Source organism: Gymnoscopelus braueri, assembly GCF_963280865.1.
Source record: "Gymnoscopelus braueri genome assembly, chromosome: 3".
NCBI lineage: Eukaryota > Metazoa > Chordata > Actinopteri > Myctophiformes > Myctophidae > Gymnoscopelus > Gymnoscopelus braueri.
In genome coordinates, this window is record NC_137612.1 from 58295432 (window position 1) to 58321242 (window position 25811).

At 40.3% G+C, this 25811-nt stretch overlaps 2 protein-coding genes and 1 long non-coding RNA gene across 3 annotated transcripts in view; 2 read left to right on the forward strand and 1 right to left on the reverse strand.

Moving 5' to 3' along the window:
- Nucleotides 1-9067, forward strand: part of LOC308079409 (dihydropyridine-sensitive L-type skeletal muscle calcium channel subunit alpha-1-like) — a gene marked incomplete at its 5' end in the record, with an annotated part of 85997 nt that extends 76930 nt beyond the window's left edge. Inside the window, 7 exons of the mRNA XM_080420877.1 lie at nucleotides 433-535; nucleotides 740-841; nucleotides 4259-4389; nucleotides 4720-4845; nucleotides 5670-5812; nucleotides 6558-6792; nucleotides 8175-9067. Of these exons, the coding sequence (XP_080277003.1) occupies nucleotides 433-535; nucleotides 740-841; nucleotides 4259-4389; nucleotides 4720-4845; nucleotides 5670-5812; nucleotides 6558-6792; nucleotides 8175-8405 (1071 nt within the window). The 3' untranslated portion in view covers nucleotides 8406-9067. The remainder of the gene's footprint in view (nucleotides 1-432; nucleotides 536-739; nucleotides 842-4258; nucleotides 4390-4719; nucleotides 4846-5669; nucleotides 5813-6557; nucleotides 6793-8174) is intronic.
- A 3555-nt stretch (nucleotides 9068-12622) lies between these two features.
- LOC308079021 lies at nucleotides 12623-16039 on the reverse strand. The gene is made up of 2 exons (XR_013932574.1): nucleotides 16008-16039; nucleotides 12623-13912 (listed from the first exon to the last, which is right to left on the reverse strand). It is a non-coding gene; the product is annotated as an uncharacterized lncRNA (long non-coding RNA).
- A 1040-nt stretch (nucleotides 16040-17079) lies between these two features.
- Nucleotides 17080-25535, forward strand: lsm3 (LSM3 homolog, U6 small nuclear RNA and mRNA degradation associated). Its single transcript, XM_080424184.1, has 4 exons — nucleotides 17080-17122; nucleotides 19018-19128; nucleotides 23050-23145; nucleotides 24824-25535. Exons 1-4 carry the CDS (start codon nucleotides 17102-17104, stop codon nucleotides 24902-24904), a joined length of 309 nt encoding a protein of 102 aa, XP_080280310.1. The 5' UTR covers nucleotides 17080-17101; the 3' UTR covers nucleotides 24905-25535.
- The last annotated feature ends 276 nt before the right edge of the window (nucleotides 25536-25811 follow it).

The window sequence follows — 25811 nt, forward strand, 5'->3', positions numbered from 1 at the left end:
TGCAAATGAACTTCTCGGGAACGCGCTTGACGTTTTACGACCAGCTGGCAGCCGTCCAGATTAATCATGACCTACACCTGGTGATCTGCACGTTTCAGGGATATACGCACCCCTTTGGGAATTGCACGTCAGTTTGAGCTTACAGAAAATACGCCCTCCTTTACGAACTTTATTTACCCCATATTTACGACCAGCTTAGTGAATGAGGGCCATTGTTACTTTATAGCACCTTACATTGGTAGGTACTCGAAAATGTACTTAAGTACTCAAGTAAAAGTACTTAATTGCTGCCTCCCACCGGTTGATTATCTCCTCCCAAACGGTGGGTGTGTGTGTGTGTGTGTGTGTGTGTGTGTGTGTGTGTGTGTGTGTGTGCGTGTGCGTGTGCGTGCGTGTGCGTGTGTGTGTGCGTGTGTGTGCGTGTGCACACAGAGGTTGGTGTCTATGAACATGCCACTCAACAGTGATGGAACTGTCACCTTCAATGCCACCCTGTTCGCTCTGGTCAGGACCGCTCTGAAGATCAAAACTGAAGGTCTTGTGAGCGTGTATGTGTATGTGTATGTGTACTGTATGTGCGTGCGTGTGTCGTGTGCACATGTGTGCGTGAGTGTGTGTCACAGTTAATTTATTTTGTTTTAGTTTCCAAGACGATTTTATATGTAATTCTATTTAGTTTGAGTTAGAATAGTGGTTCATATCGCTCTGTCTGACTAAATCCACCCTCTCTATTGGTCAGGCAATTTTGAACAGGCCAATGAGGAGCTGCGGGCCATCATTAAGAAGATCTGGAAACGAACCAGCATGAAGCTATTGGACCAGGTCATCCCACCAATAGGAGGTGAGCTTACAATGCACTTCATAACCAATGCAATACAAGCTTACAATTCACTTCATGTAAGATGCACCTCCCAGCTGAATGTGACGAATAAACGATCTGAAAACTTGGCAGCGAATGTTTCAAACTCTTCATATGCCTCATTCTGTGTTTACATGGACAATATTTCTTCATTCAGAATGAAGTCATTCATCTATGTTCATGCACATGAAATAAGACATTTCAACTTAACTGTTGACATGGAGTCTAATTCAAGATTCAAGGTTGCTTGTATATTTGTCTTTTTTTTCCTTCTGCAAGCAGCTTCAGAAAAAAACAAGATTACGTTTTCCTCGAGACAGCAAACATTCATAAAATAATAAAATAAATAGTGCAAAATATAATATCAATCTAAATAAATCCTAAAACCAGAATTAATGTAATAAAAAAAAGCATAACCGAATAAAAACTGTATAAAAACTCATTTCAACTGCTCTTAAGAAATGCATGAAGTTAATCTATAGAGTTCATTGCATCTAATGCGTAGGAATGCATACCTCCCAAGTTCACTACCTAGCGGGTGGGGGGAATATTATGAGTTCAAGAGTCTGACTGCCTGGGGAAAGAAACTGTTTCACATCCTTTCCGTCCTGGAGCCCGGATTCTCCTGTATCGTTTCCCTGATGGCAGAAAGGCGAACAGGCTGTGAGAGGGATTGGAAGTGTCCCTGATAATGTTAGTCGCTCTCCTCATGCATCGTTGTTGGTATATTTCTGCCAGGAATGGCAGAGAGGTACCAATGATCTGTCCGGCTGTTCTCACTGTCCTGTTCAGTTGTTTTCTCTCCTCAGTTGTGCTGTTGCCCTACCAGGAGGTGAAACAGTAGGTTTTTGATTGAACTTTATTAGTCAGAAATGTTAACAGCACGTGGTACACTGAGGCATTAAGGCTAAAAGGATAACACACAAAAAAAGGTTTCCATTGTGGTCCTATGTATTCAGTTCATCAACATAGCATACAAAACTAGAAAAAGTGCTCCTCGGAGCACAGGTCTCCGCCAGGTCAGGTACGTTATTGTGGCCTCCTGGTGGCGCTATAATAAGCCAATGTGAAAAGGGTGCCATTTCTTCTAGGCCTTTCACGGCAATCAAACACTGCATTCATGATTTGAGGCATTTTGTTCCAAAAATGTGTTTTGCTAAATTAGACCTGCTGGTGGCGCTATAACAGGCCAATGTGAAATGGGTGGCATTTCTTTCTCGGCCTATTGGGAATGTGCGTGTGAAATTTCACGGAAATTGCAAGCTGTGTTCATGATTTGAGACATTTTGTTCAAAACGGACCAATCCTGCAAACTTTGGAAGCCAACCTTAGCAAATCAGGATGGAATATGGGAAATCGGACAGATCCGGGTTGATCACATGACTATAGAGATCATGTGTACCGATTTGCGTGAAATTTGGATAAAATGGGAAGGACTAATATAAAAAAAAATGTTTTACATAAGTCGGCCTCTTGGTGGCGCTATAAAAGGCAGATGTGAAAAATGCAGAGAAAATATTTTTCCTTGGCCTCTAGGGAGTGTTCATACAAAGTTTTATACAGATCGGTACAGTTATAGGTAAAAACACGAATCGGCCTGTTATAGCGCCACCATGAGGCTGATTTGAAAAAATTTAAGTGGCATTTCTCCCTCGGCATAGTGGAAATTGCATGCTGTGATCATGATTTGACACAATAATACATGTAATCAACAAATACGAACACTATGGCTGCGGTTACATGGACAGTTTTATTCGGAAGGAATACACTTATATTCGGAATGAATGACTGAATGAATTCATCCAGAATAGAAATGCTCATGTAAACACCTCAACTGGAATAGAATATTCCATTCCAGTCTGACCTGAATAAATTTTCGTTCAGGTTTGGAGGGGTGGTATATACCGTTTGAATTGGTATATACCAATCGGAATTGACCATATAAATACTTTATTCCGAACGCTCCTCTCTGTTTGGAATACATGCATTCTTTTGCACTTGTCCGCGCTTAGTAGTGCTGTCAGAATTGGCCGAAAATGACCTATCAAATCTCAAATTATTATTTTTAATATAAAATATTGTATGCAGTAAAACTTTAATTCAAAGACTACATAAGTCTATTTATGTCTGTATGCGTCGGCCACGGTTGGTGCTGAGAAGCGCTCGCTCCTGCGGGATAAAATTAATGATTAATAGCATAATTTAATAAGCTTATATAATGTTATGGTTAAGCCCAGACTTGTCCAGGAGAACGGACGCTCCAAGGATCTGAGCCTGTGATGGAGGAACAATCTTTACCTGTCCTTGACATGAAACGGGAACTTATAATCAAAAGAATCTATTCAGTCAGATGAAACACTTTTTAAATAAAATTAAGGTAGCCTACATGAGAAATGTGACAAGTAGAAGGCTAGCCTAAGTTTTACTGTGTCTGACTGGTACCAATACAAAAAAATTTACTGGTCTGAACTTGTAGATCTGCTACTTTCACATTAAAACGGCGATATCAAAGGAACTCAGGCTCGCACCGCATACAATGCTGCCTGGCCAGGAGTCGGTGCGTTGCTTCCCGGCCTGCCTATGACCGACAGACCTCCGCCGCGGAGGCATAGGGGGCTAGTGCCTCCATGCCCGGGCGTAGGCGAAAACCACTTTGCGCATGTCAAAAGTCAAATTCCGAATGAATGCTTTGGGTCATGTAAACGAGGAATACTTTTATTCAGGTCCCATGTAAACAGGTGAGTGGAACAGATTATGAATCTCTATTCGGAATGAGTTCATTCTGAATGAATACATGATGTTCATGTAACCGCAGCCTTTATGTATAAAATAGATAGTGAAATGTACCTCCCCTTGTGGTCTCCTGATCGATGTTTTTTCAGGCCGATTTTGAAAGAAACTAGCGATTTACAGCCTGTAATGGATGATGTCAGGGCATTCCACATAGTGGAATGATAATTTTCCCATGTTTGTTATATTTGGGTGGTACCAGATCATGGTTTCTCCCTCTAGTGTTGTGGCTGTGGGTGTCACTAACTTTGGAGAAGCAGTTCGACAGGTATGAGGTTATTGAGGGCACTGTCTCTTTGACACTCTTAAATACCAATATTTGCTAAACCCTGTCTTCTACCCTGAGCCATCCCAAACTAGCAAAGTGTGTTGGAATCAGGTGGGTCATGGGCTTAAGGCCAAGAAGTAGTCGTATCAGTTTGGGTAGGGAGGTCTGAAGCTTAGTTTGTGGTGACATTGAGATGTTGGAGAACCAAGAGGAGCAAGCATAATCAGACCCTCGATGGTGTGTGTGTGTGTGTGTGTGTGTGTGTGTGTGTGTGCGTGTGCGTGTGCGTGTGCGTGTGCGTGTGCGTGCGTGCGTGCGTGCGTGCGTGCGTGCGTCTTCAGATGATGAGGTCACGGTGGGGAAGTTCTACGCGACCTTCCTGATCCAGGATTACTTCAGGAAGATGAAGAAGAGACAGGAGGAATACTACGGCTGCAGACCAACGAAGAAGAGTGCTACCAACGAGATCCAGGTCTGACCCTCACCTCCATACTCTCTCTCTCTCTCTCTCTCTCTCTCTCTCTCTCTCTCTCTCTCTCTCTCTCTCTCTCTCTCTTTCTCTCTCTTTCTCTCTATCTCTCTCTCTCTCTCTCTCTCTCTCTCTCTCTCTCTCTCTCTCGCTCTCTCTCTCTCTCTCTCTGTCTCCATCCTGGTTTCTCTCCATCAGAATGGTTTAAGTAACATAAAGGAAGAGGCTGTGGAGATGCTTCACAGAGCCATCTCTTTAATTAATTAATTAATTAATTAATTCATTCATTCATTCATTCATTCATTCATTCATTCATGGTGTCTCTATCATCAGGCTGGTTTAAGGAACATAGAAGAGGAAGCAGTAGACATGCTTCACAGAGCCATCTCTGGAGACCTGATGAATGATGAGGAGATGGACAGGGGCCTGGAGGAGGCCAACGAGGATGCCATCTACCGGGTGATGAGCTAACCGCATTTATTTATTTAACCAGGAGTCAAATCCCATCCCATTGATTAAAAATGTATTTTACAAGGATCACGTTATCGATCGATCATCGATTGATAAGCGATGACCTGACTGATTATCTTTGTATTTGATCAGCAGGAGAGAGTTAAGATAAAGTCAGATACAGTTAGATGTTTGCTTTTAGTGTTTCTAGTTATTGTTTTGTTTATTTCTCTTGCATTACTATTAATAATGTTAATAATTATACAGTGGTGGAAAAAGTACTCAAATGTTTTACTTAAGTAAAAGTATCAATACTGCAATGTAGAATGTAGTAAAGTATGTAGTAAGTAAAAGTCCGGAATTCAAAACGTACTTAAAAGTACAAAAGTATTGGTGTACTTAAATTACCAAAAGTAAAAGTACTACAATGTTTGAAAATAGCAGATCTACAAGCTTACAACGTGTCCCGATGTGAGAACGTTGTGAGCTTGTATATCGGCTATTTTCAAATAGCCTAGGTATAAAATAAGGCTAAAGTGGTTATTGTATGTTTTATAATGTAATAATTTATATCTGCAAAGTAACTAGTAATAAAAAACTATGTTTATTATCTTGGCAGGTAATATGTTAAGTACAGTACTTGAGTAAATGTACTTGTTACTTTACACCGTAATTATATAGCCTAATTCAATTCTGCTACAACGCGAGAGGAGCTGAAACAAATAATAGTTTGTACTCTTATGTACTTTTGAGGTTGAATGTTGAAGCTTCAATTCAAACTGTGTCTCAACTAAGTAAACAGCCAGTAACATGGTGTCTCTGCTGCCCTCTAGAGGCAGGGTGGATTGTTTGGGAACCACGTGGAGCCCTTCTCCATGGAGAATGAACTGAACAGCTCTGCTCACGCCGCCCACCACCGCCCCCTGCAGATGAATGACAGCCACAACAACAACAACAACATGAACACAACACACAGGTCTGTCTGTCTGTCTGTCTGTCTGTCTGTCTGTCTGTCTGTCTGTCTGTCTGTCTGTCTGTCTGTCTGTCTGTCTGTCTGTCTATATACATATATAATTATTTTGTTATATAATAAGTGTAATGTTATCAAAATGTCATGTCCTTTCTTTGTATATTTGAGACAATATATATATGAGACAATTAATCTTCGAGTTAAATTTCATGATGGTGACGGCCCTATGAGGGAGTGTGTGTGTGTTAATGTTACATATTAATGGTGGACACCTTGTATGTCCAAAATCATTAGTTTCCAGTCAATGGAAAAAATTACCTGTGTTCCGATGGATCTAATGTAGTTATTAATTAGTCACAAGCTCTTGTTAATACTTTTCATCGGTTGAATATACTATATTAAAGGAGTAGTTCACCCAAAAAAACTACTTATTTTCTATCAATTACACACCTGATGAAGCCTTGAATTCAAGGAGATTTTTTTGTTTTTGTCGCATTCCTGAGCCAGTAAATTTTATAACCGGGTCATCGGTCAATAGGAGACTCAATAGGAGACTCTTTGAGACTCCGCCGGTCATCAAATTATTGGCTTAGGAATGCGACGAAAACTAGAAAATCTTTTCAATCAAAGTCATTGTTTGGGTGAACTACTCCTTTAAGTAACAATTTTTGGACCTAATGAGGTATCCACCCGACAGAGACGATATACAGAAACCAGATTGTCAGTACATGTTTCTCATTTGCTGTTGCAGCTCTGCCTATGCATTACTGGATACCCAGCATCCTGGCAGCATAGAAGGACGGCTACACACCCAGACCCAAACCCAGGGACAGACCCACACCCACACCCAGGGACAGGAACAGACCCTGGGACAGACCCAGGGTCAGACCCAGGGACAGGAACAGAGCCAGGGACAGGAAGAGAGCCAGGAACAGACCCAGGGACAGGAACAGAGCCAGGGGGCAGCTGACATGCTCATCCAGGAGGTGAGTGAATGTTTTTGATTGATTGATTGATTGATTGATTGATTGATTGATTGATTGATTGATTGATTGATTGATTGATTGATTGATTGATTGATTGATTGATTGATTGATTGATTGATTGATTGATTGATTGATTGATTGTTTGGGGTCGGAGGAAGTCCCTCTAGTGCAGTGGTCCTCAAACTTTTTCATGTCAAGGACCCCCAAAATGATATGTATTTGGCCGCAGACCTCCATCTCAAAATATTTTTGTTCCAGGGAACCCCCAGAAGCAAAGATTTGAGTTACAAATGTTCGCTTTAAAAATATATATATTCAAAGATTTGCACACATTTTTGTATATCTGCCATTTTTGAATAGCCAAAGTATAAAATATGGATAAAGGGGTTAACTAATTTTGCTGGGGACCCCATGGTACCCCCCAAGGACCCCTTGAGAATCAATGCTCTAGTGGAGTACTTATGAGCACCCCCTACTCTGGAGAAGTAGTTCCACAAGTACTTGAAACCTGCTCCTTTGAGAATCTTGAAAACCCAAACACGTAATGCAGGTAAACACCACCACACTACTCCAGTGGCTGATGACTGCTGCTATAGAGAGAGAGGATGAGCAAACAAATGCATTTATGTATTACTTTGTTATGTAAACATGGGGCAAAGTTACATACTATGCCTTTTAAGTACAGTACTTCACTGGTTCTCAACCTGAGGGTCGGGACCCCCAGGGGTGTCCTCACATGATTTTTTTGGGAGGGGGTCCCCAGATGACAGTGAAGTGTTAATTTAATGACTTTAATTGACAAAATACCTTTTTGATAACAAAAAAGAAAGAAAGACAAGAAAAATACCATTACTGCATCAAAAGTAATCAACAAACTATACTATAAAAACTGGTCAAACATTGGTCAAATTTTCAAATAATATAAGAAAGAGGTAAACATTTAAATAGACGATTTACAAGCTCACAACTTACGAGGCGTTGTTAGTTTGTAGATCTGCTATTTTCACAATATTTATCTGTGAAACCGAGTCAAACTGATTGATTGATTGATTGAATACTTTATTTAGAAGTTTGCAGAAAAAAGCACATGAAAGTACAGTTTAAATACAAGGTCAACTAAATAAGATAAAAAAAAACAAAAAAAGCCTATGGCTTGTTTCAATTGGGGTCCTTTGTACTCAATTCATAGTGAATTAAATCTGAACTAAATTAAATAGTGAACTAAATGTAATGCCTCAACTCCTGCATTTGCAAGTGCTTGTCAGGGGGGTTCCCAGTTCAAATATGGTTATTTTTAGGGGTCACAAACCACTACAGTACTTGAGTAAACGCACTTAGTTACTTTCCACTATTGCTAAATTGTTCCCATTGCGTGGTCACAGGCACTCATAAATGGCGGTCTGGCAGAGCTGGCCGGCGACCGGCGGTTTGTTTGCACCACCAAGATGGAGCTCAGCGAGGCGCTCAACGTCAGCCCCGCCCACGTGGAGACGGTTGCCATGGAGATGATCCTCGGCACTGACAGAGGGAGGGTCCCATCACCGCGCCACAGACCAAACCCCATCCCACCCCCACGCCCATCCAAACAGACCCCGCCCTCATCTGTCCCATGATGCACTGCATTAAAAAAAATGGACAGTCCTGATTGGATGCATGGAGAATTGGATTAAGAGGTTGATTTATTTGTATGTATTTGTATTTTCCTGAGCCTTTTGGTTCCAAGGTTGTTGGTTCTTTTTATGACTTTGGAGCAGTGATTGTCAACCTTTTACATTTTGAGGACCCCCAGTTTGATATGCATTCGACCACGGACCCCCATTTGATACCATTTTAATCTCTGCGACCCCGATCTGTATACGATTTTACACTGTAGTGTTTTTTAGAAGTTACACAATATGAAGTGAAATAGTTTTGTTAAAATAATCATTGAGTGTTTGTTCGGCAACACGGGTGTCCCCTGCACTCCAGCTCTTTAACCCATTCACTGCCAAGGACGACTTATGACGAGACATCGTCCAAACGCCCTCACTGCCAAGGACGACTCATGACGACTTTTTTTTTGTGTGAAAAAAAAATAATATTTCGTTTTTTTTCTTTCTTTTTTTCACACAGAACCAGTACAGGAGATAATGTGATCCGAAGATTACTGCTCCATTCACTCCCTGGTTAATTTATTTGGGAAACAACCTGTATCTCGGCTCCTGTGTTTTACTATGTCTTTTTGGCGAGACGTGCTATTTTCAACGGCGCATAACAAGCGAAAGGGAGGTCACGATGACATTATCTTTTTTTTTTTCGCGGAAGCACAGTGAAACTCTCCGTGATTAGCAACCATCAGGGGATCGATCTTACTGGAGATAAATATTCTGTGACTATACTTGAAAAGGTAAGAACATCGAAAAATCGTTGGCAGTCTGTTTATTTACTCTGGCAGTGGAAGAGTTAATAAACAGAAAACACATTTGTTCAGGTTGGGATACCAATTTCATCCAATCAGGAGGGAGAACTCATACAGTATACAAGATAAAAAAGTGAAATGGCAAGTGATGAAACAAATGAGCATTTTTATTTTCTGTTTACTAAAGAGCTGGAGAGACAAGGGAGACCCCTGTTACTGAGGTCTCAATGTTAATTTCAAGGACCCCCATAACTCTGAGATGGACCCTTGCGGGTCCATTTGGTTCCATTCGTACACTCTCAGAGTTATAGATCTGTAAGCGACGCTAAGCGTCCATTTGGAACTCCCTAAGGGAATCATGTAGGTCCCCGGACCGCACTTTGTGAACCACTGCTCTATAGCAATGATTACTATCACAATCTAGAGCTTTAACTGTTTGTTTTTACCCCATAAATATCATCAGTGTACAGCATATTTAATGTCACACATCTCTCACCATCATTGGTCACCTGCAAATAATTGCCAGTGAACACACATTGGCGTTTGCCTGTTGTACAGTGCATGTTAAATCAGTTGCTGTAACTGTATCTTTCCACAACCCAAATAAACTGTATTTTCAAAAACAAAACCAAAAAATGTGTCCAATGGTTAGAAAGGAAATCTGTAATAACATTTATGTCCAACCCGATATATATATTTTCAAAAAAATCTGATCTCACGATTTTTGTAACCCATTTTTCATACAGTGCTCCAATGCCTAAGCTTGTAATCCTGGGCGCTACTCTCCCTCTGCCAGCCTGGGGAGAGCCCCAAACTGAGCTCATGCTTCCTGCAATACATGAGGAGTGAGCAGACCGCTTCTTATCACCTGACAGGGGCGAGTTTCCCCGGTAGGATGTAGCGCGTGGAAGGAACACGTTATTCCAACCAGTTCCTTTCCATCAGGCGCCCCGCCTGACCAGGGGGAGGCAGTATAGAGACCAGGATTACTGCATGTTTTTTGTGAGGGTACCTACCCTAGGGGACACGGGGAGAACATGCAAACTCCACACATAAAGGCCCTTTCACCAACCCCACCTAGGGTATGGGCACTGATGATGCGGAGGAGAGAACACGCCCCCAGCGCCCACAGTGTCCCCGGCGGGAATCGAATCCAGGACGAACTTCTAGCTGTGAGACGACATCGCTACCAACCTTGCCACCATGCCCCTCAAGAGAGACCAAATTTCTACCGCTCAGCGAAGGGGGGGGGGGTCCCTTCTGAAAACAAACTTTTTTAAAACTCCAGCCACAGTGAAGATGTTTTTAAATTGCGTATTTGCATTGCCGTGTGGACAAGATGATCTGAGGTTTCAGGTTACAGCATACTATAGCCTATCATTTATTTCATATTCCTCGCTGTCATTATTGCATGTTCAGTCCATAGTTGAGTCCATAGCCTATACACTTAGGATGTTCTATTACGATCTAATTGCCTTCTGTAGCCTATGGCCCTTATCTTACGACTTATGCCTAAACCTTCTAGACTTTACTATTTTGACATCTTTTTTTAAAAGAGTGAAAATAACTGATCTATATCGACACGCTGTGAGCTTGTAGATCGGCTATTTGAACTTTAAATGTTTGTGTGCTTGTGTGTGTGTGTTCGATGGCCGCCGTGCCGCTGATGCCATGCTCATATGTGTGCATGTGAATGTGTTTGTAGTAGACTACAAAGTTGCAGATTGGCTTTAGTCTATTTTATGATGTCTAACGCTTGGGATTCGAACCCCAGGTGTGCCGCTTGGAAAGCCAACATCTTATCCACTAGACTAAAGGGGAATTCCCCCTTTTGACCTCCTCCCCACCCCTAGACCCGATCCGGGTCATGGCACCAATGTAATGCCCGGGGATCAAACTCAGGTCTCATGTGCAAGTGCACATTTTCTATTTTTTTCTTTGTCTACCACTGAGCTAATAGAGCCTGCCTGCTTGCTTGGGGGAGAGATTGAATTTTGACTTTTGATTTTCAGGTAAAAATTTGTGTCAAACCAGAAATGGGATTGAGTCAAAGGTTGTGCCCAACCTAGACACAGGATCTAAATGTATCAATGAAAGAGCAGGGAGACCAAATACAACCACCCCAATGGTATAAGTTATATTGTATTAACATACTCTACCATACAAATTGGACCAAATAACTTTGTATTCACACACACCTAAAAACATATTAGAGCTTGAAGATGTTGAAGTAGCTGTGAGCTACTGGTGTGGAACAAATCCAAAAAACATCTAATCACATCGATGTTTTTACCGGCCTGAGTTGGAGCTAGCATTGCCCGGGCCGTGGTGCAAGTGCTCTATCCTAGCCAATACTAGACCATCAGGAACAAGCACAACCACGGCCCGGGTTTGATTCCCGGTCGGGGAAAGCATCATTATGTTTCCATACGAGTACTGAGTAACATTGAGGAACCGGACACTCTCAGAGTTACAGATCTGTAAGGGTCCATTTGGTTCCATTTGTACACTCTCAGAGTTAAAGACCTGTAAGCGTCTATGTGGTTCAATGTGTACACTTTCTGGGTTACAGGCATGTAAGGGTGATTGATTTTATTTGGTTACAAAAAAGAGCACAAGAGCACTTTCGGACCGTCAACGCATCACCAAGGATGAAAACACAAGAACACAAAACTTCAACAAAAAACACAACATGACGAATGACATGACAACAACAACACATAACATAACAGATTCCAATACATAACAGATTCCAATACACTACAGAACATCAGGAGCTAAATATATTAGTGTGCAATCAATGATTGCACACTAATATATTTTTTACCCAGCAGATGCGCAGTATGCATAAAACCCATTTCAAATAAAGTGCTTATGCACCTCCACTGCCTATTATACAATAAAGATCAAAGTTTATATGATAAACTGTAAAGTGCTATACCAAACATTCTATTAAAGTGCATACCATGGCATGCATTAACCATTTGAAACCATTTAGGTGACTAGCAGCAGCAGGGCAAGGGGAATGTATATAAAGTGACTAAGAGAAAGAAAAAGAAAACATAACTATAAAAGTAATTTAGTTATTTTGCAGCCATTTTTTAAGAGCTGTTTTAAAAGTGCTTAGAGAGGCACTTGTTTTTATTTCCTTTAGGCAAATCATTCCATTGCACTGCTGCGCTGTACATGCGCAGCAGTGCATTTGCAACCCCTATAGGAATGGTTAAAGGGAACCATCAAGTAATCTGACCATTAAGATATAAGGCTTATTAGCCAGGGATTCTTTTACATTTATTTTTAAATATTCAAAAATAGCCTATGTATATAGGGTTAAAGCGAAGCCCTCAAGGACACCTGGGGGTCCCAAGACCCCTCTTTGAGAGCCGCTGCTGTATGTCATTGTGTAAAAGATGAATGTCTAAACTGTACATAAGTATAAAGAACTGATTTTATTCAAATTCACATGGAGTCAATTCATAAAATATACAAAATATACATCAACAATAAAACAAATGAATGCACACACAGTATCATGTTTCTCATACACAATATATACGGCAGGGCAGCAATTATCCATTACTTTATTAGCAATTATTGTATTGATTAACTTTTCAAATAATCAAATAAACATAAAGGTCTTTTGTTTAATATTTTTGATTAACCACTTAAGCCTTATTTTATACTTTGTGGCACATAGGTGCTCATACTTGTTTTAACTTTGGGTAATATACAGTAAACCTTCCTTCTGTTGCATGTCGTGTTTGATAGTCGAGTTGAGCAAAAAGAGAGGATATAACCATAAAATATATTGGAGATTGTGTTACAATTAGATTGATAAAGTTTAACAAAACATAACAGGACCTTTGTACAGTTAACCATCTAAGGCATGCATGTCTTTTGCATTAGTTCTGTAAGAGCAATGTAAAATCACAACACGCTGCTTTATTTTGAACAACTTGTAGTTTTGTCATATCCTTCAGTGAAGCACTACTAGACCAAATCACAAAACAATAATGGAGCTGTGACAGAACGTAAGCATTTAGGACCTGTTTAATGACATCCGGTGGCATGCCTTTTGAAATTCTCCTTGTAACTGACACATACACACGCCTTACCATTTTGCTCTGCTAGTCAGGTATTTGATTGAATATCGTTTAACACTTTACATAGCCAACAGGTTGACACACAGTTGGTCAAAGTTGTATCATTAAACATAACAGTAAAATAATATTTATAGTTATATTTAAACTTTCTCTCACATGCCCCCTGAAATACCTCAGAGTACCCCTAGGGGGAGACGTAACCCTATTTGACAAACACTGCTGTAGGTTGAGTCTCAGTAAATAATACTATTTATACAATATAATATGTTATATAATAAAACAATGTATCGTTGCTGTCGGGTGGAAGCCGAAACCGGGAATGTTTCCTTTTGTATTATTATATTATTTTTAAAAACATTTAAAAATAGTAAAAATAGCCGTTGTGAGCTTGTAGATCTGCTGTTTTCACTACCTTTGTGTGACACTCTTGTATGATGAAGTAGGGCATTCATTTATGGGGGGAAAAATAACATAAAAATAAATATGGCGACACAAGGTTTCTGCCCGACAGCAGCAATATTATATTCATTAATTTAAATTGATATCAACATGATTTTAATACAAATGATGATGATGATGATGACCTTTGACCTTGCTGGTGGTTGACGTCTGCACAGCCCTGAAAGAGAAGCAAAGACATAAATATTACATGAATTATGATAATACATATAATCTCCATATTTCATCTTTTTTTATATTTTTTGTAAATGAATGCCCTATTACTACAGTGTCACACAGTGAACTTGTAGATCTGCTATGTCTGTAAACAAATATATATTTGGAAAGTGTGGCTTTTTTAAACATGTCAGTCATTTCTTTATATATTTCAGTTATTTGTCATATCTGCCATTTTTGTGTACAAAGCCTAAAAGGCAAACAGTAATGTAATGTTCCAATGTCCAACGCCGAAACACAAATAAATCGTTAATTGCTGTTATTTGTGTCCCGATCATGTAGCATACATGGGCAACTGGTGCCCCGGGGGCCACATGCGGCCCCCGCACCCTCACTTAATGCAGCCCACAGGTTAATATCGGAATACTGATATATTATTGAGTTACAATTCCAAACATGCTAACATGACCCGCTTTAATTACGTCAGTCTATTAGTAGCTTAATGACTATAGTATTACAATTTTATTGTCTTGTTTATGTCCACTGTATTTGTATTTAAGTTAAGTTAAAGTTAACATAAGTATAACTAAATGCATTTGAAATTAAATAAGATTGTTACTTTTCAGGATTCTAATTCAAAAATAGCACCAAAAAAAAATCAGGATTTCAATTAAAAAATAGAAAAAATAGCCGATCTACAAGCTCAGAACGCGTCGCACTTCTGAGCTTGTAGATCTATTTTTGCTACTTTTGTGTGACATAGAATGGCGAAGTACGGCATTAATTTACGAAAAAAGTTAAAATACGGAGATAAGAGGTTTCTGTACAGTATATGCAATGTGTCCCTCTGGAGTGAGTGTGGAAATATAGTGGCCCTCTCCATCATCAAAGTTGCCCACCCCTGATATATAGCCTAGTACTATGTTATTATTATTATTATTTTGAATTGTATCAGGGTTCTCTTCCACCTCAGAGCTACGGACACAGCTGAGGGTGGAATGGGTTTGACCACTGATCTGTGATCTGCCTCCTGACCCACTGACGTGCAGTACTGTGTTACTGGCTGTACTGGGATCTGGAGGTCACGCACGCACACGCACACGCACACACACACACGCACACGCACACGCACACACGCACACACACACACACACACACACACACACACACAAAGGTTTGTATTACTAACTAACCACAAGCCGAAAAATAGCAGATCTACAAGCCGACAAACGTGTCCCACGTTTTGGCATAGACATTGGCATCGACATTGACATTGCCATTGAACCACTTGAACCATTGCACACCATATTCTGGGGTGAACATTCTGTAACTACAAAAATAGCAGATCTACAACATGTCCAAATCATGTATACTCTACTTTTTTTATTTTTTACATTTTGGCCAAATAGCTTTATAGCAATAACTTTACATCGAGGCGCCCACTCTTCCTCATTGCCCAGTGTAGCTATATCAATAAATAATATGTGTAATATGATAGGCTAAACGTGATCCTAATCCAACAGAGAACAGACCCACTTCCTTCTGTACATAAAATAGCCTATGTGTACAGTTACAGTATTAACCCCTTGGACTGCAGCATGCATGAATACTGGGGGGAATATTCGGCAAAAAAAAGAAAAAAAGAAATAGCCAATCGACAAGAGCTTGTAGATCGGCAATTTTTTGGGGTGAGAAGATTTGGTGTTGACAGAAAAAAAAGCAGTCCTCCAAGTACAGTTATTGCTCTATTGTTTCACAAAGACAATAGAGGGATTAAGTGGGACAACCGTTGTAGTATAGGCGTAGCTGCAATTTTAGCTCAAATAAAGGGACTTTATCATATAAAACTACATATATCCTACAATCAAACTATACCCTATATAAAATTAATAATTGCAAGGTCATTTGACAAACGTGATCATACTAGCCTGCATTAAATCATATTTATGAAGGCTACTAAACGTTGCTATTCCTAAAACAAATGCATATGTCTACATATATATAGCCTACATCTCTGTGTTGTAATCTATGTGCATAATCATGTTGGTTAACTTGAATAAAAGTATGAATAATAGTTTGATCATTTGATCATAACTCACATGATGCTGTACACGTGCTGCTGATAGAAGGTTCTGGAAAAGAGAATGACTGTGCGATCAGACTGGACACATACACACTCCGGTTGCCAAGTTGGATGCTGGAAACCAGCATTGTAGCCTACTCACTGTTTATTATTATTATTATTACTATCAGTGATGGAAGAAGTACACTCACATTGATTTGTTGCTTAAGTAAAAATATCAATACTGCAATGTAGACTTAATAGTCTGTTACAAGTGAAAGTCTGGTATTCAAAATGTACTTGAGTATACAAGTATTGACATCAAAATATACTTAAAGTACCAAAAGTAAGTACTCATTATGCAGAAGGTCTCATTTCACAAGTTTTAAATGTATGAAATGTATACTAATCCTTGTAGATGTGCTTTTATCAAATTGCCAAAGTAAGCTATAGGTCTGAAGTGGTTTCGTAGTGGAGTAGAAGTAAAAGTATTGCAAATTGGAAATACTCCAGTAAAATAAAAAATACCAGTGCATTGTACATAACAGTACTTCAGTTAATGTACTTAGTTACCTTACACCACTGATTATTATTATTAGGGTTAGGGTTATTATTTATTTATTTCCGCCATAAAGGTCCGGTGATGTCTGAAGTTCATACAGCCTTTGATTTAATATAAAAAATGTTACTAGGCTGTTATTTACATGTTTAAAACAAGGGTGCAATTCTTGGGTCCTGAGAATTTAAGCCACCATGAGCAAATAATAGCAATAAAGACTTAATTGTAGTAATAATAGTAGTAGATACAAATAATGATACACATAGGCCTAAATATTATCACGGTCAGGCGGAAAACCTATTATTATTATTATTATTATTATTATTATTATTATTACCCTTATTATTATTATTATTATCATTATTATTATTATTACCATTAATATTCAATTTTTAAGTTTTATACCGGTATTAATAATAAGGTTGATTTGCGTTTGTTTAATATCGACGCGTTATCAACCAGACGGACAGACCTGGCAACTCCGCTCTTCCGGGTTCCGCTCATAGCGTCATCAGCGCGCATGCGTCGTTCGTTCAGAACAGAAAATAAATATATAAAAAAGGAAATCCAAGATGGCGGATGAAGTGGAGCAGGTCTGTTAAAACCACCAAACTTCATGTGTAAACATAACAATAATAACAATATTTGAATGTACGAAGTCACGTGCAGGTGGTGTGTTAATGTGTGTGTGTTTGGGACGTGTTTACAGTGTTAATAAGACTGTTTATTCAATGTAAACAACAAGCTAACCGGGCTAGCTTAGCATATGCTCGCAGGGAACCACTGGGTCACTGCGCACACGGCTGATCTACAAGCTCACGACGCGTGGCGCGTGCAGCGCGTTGTGAGCTTATAGATCGGCTGTTTTCACCGGGCTCAAGCTTAGCATTTAGCTGCGTGGCTAAACGTTGGGCGCTCGTTGTGGTGTGGTGGATGAATGAATGGAGTCAGTTGAACCAGTGTTTCCCAACCTGTGGGTCGGGACTCCCAGCAGTCCCATGGGAGTTCCCAGTGAAGTGACAATTTAAGGACTTATAAGACCTTTTTAATACCTCCATACAAAAAAAGAAAAAATGACCATCACTGCAACAAATGTAATCGACAAACTATAATATAAAAACTGGTCAAACATTCATGATTGGTCAAATAATATAAGAAAGAGGCAAACAAGCTAAATTGGCGAAGCTTGTAGATCAGCTATTTCCACGATGTATCTGTGGAACCCAGTCAAACTAAATGTAATGCCTCAACTCCCACAATTCCAAGTGCTTGTCAGTGTGCAGGGTCCCCAGTTCAAATATGATTATTTTGGGGGGTCCCCAGTTCAAATATGATTATTTTGGGGGGTCCCCAGTTCAAATATGATTATTTTTGGGGGTCTCGGCCTGAAAAGGTTGAGAACCAATGAGTTATGCCAGTGGGCTCAAGCCAGTGGTTCGCTAACGTGTAAATTTCAAGGACCCCCAAAATAATGTGTATTTGGTCAGGGACCCCCATCTGAAAATATTTGAAAAAAATTCCACGTTTTTCAAAATTATTTGTTGAAAATAGCCAGATCTAAAAGCTCACAACGCGTCCCATCAGCTTGCAGATTGACTAGTTTCAAAATAGTCTGATGTGTTAAAGCTTAAAGGGGTTCAAACTGATTGTGATGCCGTGTTAACACATTCAGCTGGGGGGACCCTCTCAAGGACCCCTGGGGGTCCTCGGACCCCACTTTGAGAACCACTAGTACGTTAGAGTCACATACTCTGCTCCAACTGATAACGAGTCACCGTTAAGTGTATGACAATGCATGCACAACAAAGTGTGTGTGTGTGTGTGTGTGTGTGGGGGGGGGGGGGGTAACTTTGTCATCAAACATGATTCTTTTTCAAAGTGGGGTCTGTGGGTCCTTGAGGGGGTTGAGGGGGTATATATAGCTAAAATAAAAAATGACAGGTTTTAATGGGTTAGTAGGGAAAATAACTAAACCCCCTTCTTCACACCTGTAGTGTAAACCAGGCCGGAAGCAACAGAAAAGTCCCATCTCATTGTCTTAAACAACGATACATTCGCCAATATGACACCTGTACGGACATCTTGGATTACACTCCGTCAGATTGTCTCTGTCAAGACTTTGTGTAAAACACATCCACCGTTATCATGTTAGGAGCTTCTTTATGTCAATAAACCCCCATTGAGTCATTTCCCAAAACAAACACTCAGAAAGAAACCTGGCTGCACTGAGTTTACGGACAGAAAGTTGCTCCTAACACGACAACGGTGGATTTTTATGAAACAAAGTCTTGACCGAGACTAAGAGGATGATACGAGCTGTCTGTAGAGCTGCAATACTGATGAGTTTATCGTTTAATACAATCAGATTGGACTTTTCGGTTTCATGAATGGAGCTGGGTATGGAGGGAATTGTAACTTAGAAGTTAGGATATATAAATGTAAACCTGTGATTATAAAGGTGTGTGTGTGTGTGTGTGTGTGTATACAGCAACAGACCACCAACACGGTGGAGGAGCCGTTAGATCTGATCAGACTGAGTCTAGACGAGAGGATCTACGTCAAGATGAGGAACGACCGGGAACTGAGGGGTAGACTGCATGTAAGACCTGTCTATCTGTCTCTCTGCATGTAAGACCTGTCTGTCTGTCTGTCTGCAATCTCTGCATATAAGACCTGTCTGTCTGTTAGGCCTAGGCCTGCACAATTATTACATAATCCCCTAATCGCAATTATTTGAGATAATCGCAATTATTTTTGCATAATCGTTTCCACGTTGAAAAATTTACTACTTTTTCAAACATTTTCCAAAAATAGCTTACAACACGTCACAAAGCTTGTAGATCAGCTATTTCTGCTATAAAACATTTTTTAAAGTAAAAGAAAAAAATATTTTTCAGTAATTTCTTTGTATACTTAAGTTATTTGTCATATCTGCCCTGTGCAATTTGTGATTATGAAGCCAAAAAAACTGACTTAAAATTCATATATTCCAATGTTCAAACACCAAACACACAATTAAATCGTTAATCTCAATTATTTGATCAACAATTAACCGTCAACTTAAATTTGTAATCGTGACAGCCCTAGTTAGGCCCTGTCTCTCTGTAGTGTAAATGTCACAAAACTGATTAGGGTTGTGATCCGGATCCAACATTGAGGAACAGGAATCGGTTCCATCACATTTGAAACTGTTTCTGGAACCCGTTTTATCACACTGTCAGAGCTGGTATGTGGACTTCATGTCTGCTATACAATTACCAGTGGGACCTACGTAACTCTTGAGTTACAAACCTGTAAGGGTCCATTTAGTTCCATTTGTACACTCTCAGATTTACATACCTGTAAGGGTCCATTTGGTTCCATTTGTACACTCTCAGAGTTACAGACCCGTAAGGGTTCATTTGGTTCAATTTGTACACTCAGAGTTACAGACCCGTAAGGGTCCATTTGGTTCCATTTGTACACTCATAGTTAAGCCGCTTTTCCATCACAGCTTAAGCACGACACTGTCCAGTACAGTCCAGAACCGCACCGCACCGCTTCAAAATGTCTTGCGTTTCCATTGCACAAAAGTCCCCACTCGCAAAATCTCCACCCTCCCCTCCCCTCCCGAAGGAAATCAACGCCCCTTTCTTTAACACACCAACTTAGCCTCAGGCTACAGGGTTAGCCTAAATGCTAGCGTGCTTCCTCAGAGCTAGTTTGGCTCTTAAGTTATTATTTGGCCATGTTCACCCTGACTTTAATCTTCGCTATTGTTGGGAAGACCTGTGTGGTGTCTAAACACGTTGCCATCACTTATATAAAAAACATTATTAGCGTGTATCGTCGCACATTCATTGTTGCCAGGTTTAGCAGAAAAAAATAAGCAATCAGGTCTATGAAAACAATCCCAAAAGAAGCGACTATCTACGGCTATTTGAAAATAGCAGATCTACAAACTCACAACGCGTAGCGATGCGACGCATTGTGAGTGTGTGCATCTGCTATTTAAATTAAAAAAAATACATATATAAAGTTGACAAATACATATTAATTTGGGGGTCTTTGACATGAAAATGTTTAAGAACCACTGGTTTCAACAACATATGGAAACAAGCCCCAAATAATCAAGTACATTTTAGAAACAAGCAGTGGTGGAAAAAGTACTCAAATGTTTTACTTAAGTAAAAGTATCAATACTGCAATGTAGAAGCACTCTACAAGTGAAAGTCTGGAATTACTTGAGTAAAAGTACAAAAACTATTGGTATCAAAATGTACTTAAGGTACCAAAAGTAAGTACTAAAATGTTTGAAAATAGCAGATCTACAATGATGCGAGGCGTTGTGAGCTTGTAGATCAGCTATTTTCAAATAGCCTAGGTATAAAATAGGGCTTAAGTGGTTAATGTATGTTTTATAATGTAATCATTTATATCTGAAAAGTAACTAGTAACTAGTAACTAATACGTTTTCAGATAATTGTAGTGGAGTAAAAGTACTACCAATATTTACAAGCAACTTTACAGAAAAATAAGCCCAATGTCGCTTATAATAAGTGGACATGGCAACACTGCTACCGTAGTGTTTACATTTTACAGAGACCTGAGTGGACAGACACAGCTGTGAGCCGACCAATCAGTAGCAGGCTGAGCTTTAGCCCCGCTTAGCCCAGCTCAGACCTACCCAAGACTGGGTACTTTTTAGGCACCAGTTTAGTACCACTTACACACCACTCTACCCACTTCATTGTAGTGGAAACCGTTGCTGTGGTGGGCGGTGTGGGGTGGGGCTAGGTAAGTCCATGTATATGGAAAGCCGCCTTTACAGACCCGTAAGGGTCCATTTGGTTCAATTTGTACACTCTCAGAGTTACAGACCCGTAAGGGTCCATTTGGTTCCATTTGTACGCTCTCAGAGTTACTGACCTGTAAGGGTCCATTTGGTTCCATTTGTACACTCAGAGTTGCTGACCTGTGTAAGGGTCCATTTGGTTCCATTTGTACACTCTCAGAGTTACAGACCTGTAAGTGTCCATCTGGAACCTCCTATAGCAATGGTTAAAGGGAACCGTTAAGGAAATGGAAGCGTTAAAATCCTTAAAGATCTCAACCCTAGTCCTGATGTGTCCCACCATTGTTTACACTGTTCATGTGTCTGGATTATTAATTGAATAATCATGGATTCTATTCCATTCTTCATTCACAACATGTAGACTATAACAGTACACAAATGAACAGCATTATAAGATCACATGTTAATTCACAACGTGTGTGTGTGTGCGCGCGCACACACCACACTGTTACTCTTCACACCACATTTTGTATTTGCAATACTGTCAGCCGGCTACACCAGTGGTTCCCCCAAACCACCCCCCAAATAATCATATTTGAACTGGGAACCCCCCCAAAAGAATCATATTTGAACTGGGGACCCCCCACCCTGTTCTTTAATGGGGGTCCCTGGAACAAAATCATTTCAGATGGCGGTCCGTGGCCAAATACCATATCAATGTGGGGGTCCTTGATGTGAAACTGTTTGAAAAAACAATGCTACATATCATGCAATGTAGGCATATTTGGCATATTGCTAGGTTAATTGTTTACCTGGTATCCTATAGTTTCAGTGTGCAGACTATTATTTTGATAGCATATTGTTTAGACCAGGGATGCCCACACTTTTTTGACTTGAGAACTACTTTTAAAATGAACAGCTCAACAAGATACCAACCCCAAAAAATATATATATATCCCATTGCTGAAAACACTTTGAAAATGTACCTGAGGGTGCTTTGGGATAGCGGCGTTATAAGATAAATGCACTTGGGATAGGAAATAGAGGCTATGCGCGTGACATCATCGTACCCGGAAGTTATGCGGGAACGCCTACTGAGTGGCAAAAAAACTACTTTCTGGCCTTGACAGCCCATACATCCAAACAGAAAAGTCCTATCTGATTGTATTAAACTAAGTTAAACTCGCCAACATGGCAGCTGTACGGAAAGCTTGAATTATCCTCTTTCTAGCTGCAAAGTTTTCGTTTCATAAAAATCCACTGAAGACATGTGATGAGCTACTTTCTGTCAATAAGTTCTGTGCAGGTGATTATTTTTCTGGGTGTCAGAGTTTGGAAGCGCTCGTTTTCATTGACGCAACGTCCTGCTGCCTCCTGCATTATGTGACATTTAGAAACCGGTGGTAACCTACTCAGGACCGTTGAGTGATTTCCAACGAGCGCTTCCAACACTCCATCTTTAATTTATTTATTTATTTGGGTGGCATGTCACGTCACGTGGTCTACCTGCACAGCCTTTGTGATCTACTGGTAGATCGCGATATACCTTTTGGGCACCCCTGGTTTAGACTGATGCTAGGTTCATGGTTGACCTATGATCCTAGTTTACTGAGACACTACACTGTCTCTCTGCATTCTATGCATGTGTTTACCTTGTTTACTGTAAGTCACTCTAGATAAAGAGTGTCTGCTAAATGCCAACATTATAAATTGTGTTTGCTGCCCCCCCCCCCCCCCCCCCTACAGGCATATGATCAGCATCTCAACATGATCCTAGGGGACGTGGAGGAGACTGTGACCACCGTGGAGATCGATGAGGAGACTTATGAAGAACTCTACAAGGTACAATGTCCACCATTAACCGTACCACTCCAAAGTCTATAGGGCGTCTATGAAATCTATGAAAAATCTGCAACATAATTTTGATCCATTAAAACGAGCAACGCATCTGTGTCATTTTAGATTTTAGCATTGGCTATTCAAAAATAGCAGATCTACAAGCTCACAGCGCGTGACTTCGTGCCGCACAGCAAGCGTATACATTTTTTAACACAAATCCTCTTTTCTGGGGGTCCCTGGCACAAAACATTTTCAGATGGGGGTTTGGTACGAAAAGGTTTGAGAACCACTGATTTAGAAGGCATTTGTAGAATCGGCCTCAGATCTTAATGGGTTAATACAATGTAGTGTGCGGGTCCCTGCTTCATCTCTCTCTAAGCTAAGGGGGTCTGAGTAACGTTGAAGACCCCTGGTCTAAGAGTCGATATCAATCTTGTGTTCCCCCTTGGAATGAAAAAGGTTCAGAATCACTTTAAGACAATAAAGTGCAAAATGATGGTAAATTGTGCCCCCTAGTGGCCTCCACTGTGATAACCTGTGGTATACTGTAGGCTGTTGATATGCAGTCAGGATGGAAGCAGGCGGTTGTGCAGTCTAAGAGGCTCTATGCACAGCAGCCTTATTGGAAAGAAGTTGGGCCTCTTCCTTACTTCATTCATTCACAGGTCTTACCACTGATACTAATGAAGGCTCTGTTCCATTTAGTGTAGCACACGTTTAAATTTCAAGGACCCCCATAACTCTGAGGGTGTACAAATAGAACCAAATGGACCTGCAAGGGTCCACCAAAAATAAATATGGTTCTAGAACCGGTTCCTTTCTATATTCTTGGAACTTTGGGTGCTTTCACAGAACCGGCCGCAAAGAGGCCCACGTTTCCACCAGTTTTAAGCAGGACCATTGTAGTCAAGGATACGTCATGAACGGAGGGCTTTGATGCACAGCCTACAGATATACATGCATTTATTTATTTCACAGGGGGAAATTCAATCGTCAATGGCGCTTACTGTTTCCCAAAATAAACTTTGCATGATTATTTTTAAATGGAACCGATATTGTAACATATTAAAGCTTAGCCTGGAAACCAGGCAAAAGCCCTCAGCTGATCAGTCTACCCCCCGCTTGGTTACTTGTGATTGGATTTAGCTGCCCCCGAAGTTGTGGGGCACCAATCAGGGGGTCCGCCCCTTGGAAATGCAGGTTCCACACTAATATCTACGCAGTGATATTAGTGTGGCCATGCCAGGCTAATTAATCCGTTGAGTGGATATATGTAGCTACAGAATATATAGAGTGGATATGAAGCTGATTTGTGTTTAAATTTAGACACGCATGCGCACTTCGTTTAGATAAATAACTTGGATGATGAAGAGTTGCGCTGTTTTACGTCGGCAACGCATTCATGACAGATTACACCACTTATAAATGACATTATACTCGTCTCGCACTTACATTTTACACGAGCAGAGATGAGGATTACTGAGACTTTTTTCGCTGGAGCTAGTGATGCGTGTGTTTATCATGCTTATTGTAAGTCACTCTGGATAAAGAGTGTGCTAAATGCCTACATTGTAAATTGTTAAATACAAGCTGTACAACTATTTATTCTCTTCCTTTTTATCTCCTTTCCTTCTATCTCCTCTCTCTCGCTCTCTCGCTCTCTCTCTCTCTCTCTCTCCAGTCCACTAAGAGGAACATTCCCATGTTGTTCGTCCGAGGGGATGGCGTTGTCCTCGTAGCTCCGCCCCTCCGGGTGGGCTAGCCACGGCCACGTCCTGGTTTGAATCGACGACCTCCCACGACCTTTATAGTCAGTTTCACACTCGTGTGGTGCACCGGATATAGCTGCAGTCAGCTTGTAGATTGTCTATTTCCGGTGCGCCATGCGTCGAGTGACGCTAGAGTAAATCAGGCACTGACTATTTTGTGATTGGATGTTGTCTGATTTGTTGACAGTTAAAAGCAGCGTTTGGTTTGTCAGTTTATATTGTTTATATTTTGTATTTTATTTTTAAAGATGGATCGCGGGTTCGTTTACACCCGTTGTTTTAGTTGAATTGATTCAGAATCAATGTGAATTTCATCAGAGCCGTGTTTGCCTCTAAAATAGTGGCTACAATGTTGCCGAGCTGTGTCAATGCTTCAGTTTTTTTAAATCAATCTCTGGAATAGCTTCAATAATTTTTCAAACATTATTTGTCTAATGCATTATGTGGATATTGAAATGTTTTTCTTGGTTTGTCAGTTACCAGCTACCCATAATGCATCAGGAGTAACATTTGAGAACGTTTTTCTTTTTTTTTGGGGTCGAGACAGACCAGGCCGCTCTGTTCTGAATATTTGTGTTTATTCAGTTATGGTGCACTTGAAATAAAAACTAGATAATTTTGTAATGAGTGAGTCTTGAGTGTTGTTTGAAGATTGCTTGATGTTAAATAAGTTAGTTTTAACCACTTAAACCATCTAGTGTTGGAGCAGTGGTTCCCAAATCTTTTAGCTCAAGACCCAAAAGAGAAAGCAGATATTTGCCCGGGACCCAAACTAGTGAAAATGGCAGATTTGCAAGCGACGCGTTGCGAGCTTGCAGATCTGCTATTTTTTCACTACTTCTTAAACAAGTATTCGTTTTCTAATAATTTAGGGAATGTATTAGTTTATTTTTTATTTCA

What these genes read in the sequence shown, in the direction of transcription:
- lsm3 (XM_080424184.1), top strand. Translation starts at nt 17,102, where the DNA reads ATGGCGGATGAAGTGGAGCAG. An exon ending in TGGCGGATGAAGTGGAGCAG is followed by an intron (nt 17,123 to 19,017) that starts GTCTGTTAAAAC and finishes GTGTGTATACAG; the next exon opens with CAACAGACCACCAACACGGT. An exon ending in AACTGAGGGGTAGACTGCAT is followed by an intron (nt 19,129 to 23,049) that starts GTAAGACCTGTC and finishes CCCCCCCTACAG; the next exon opens with GCATATGATCAGCATCTCAA.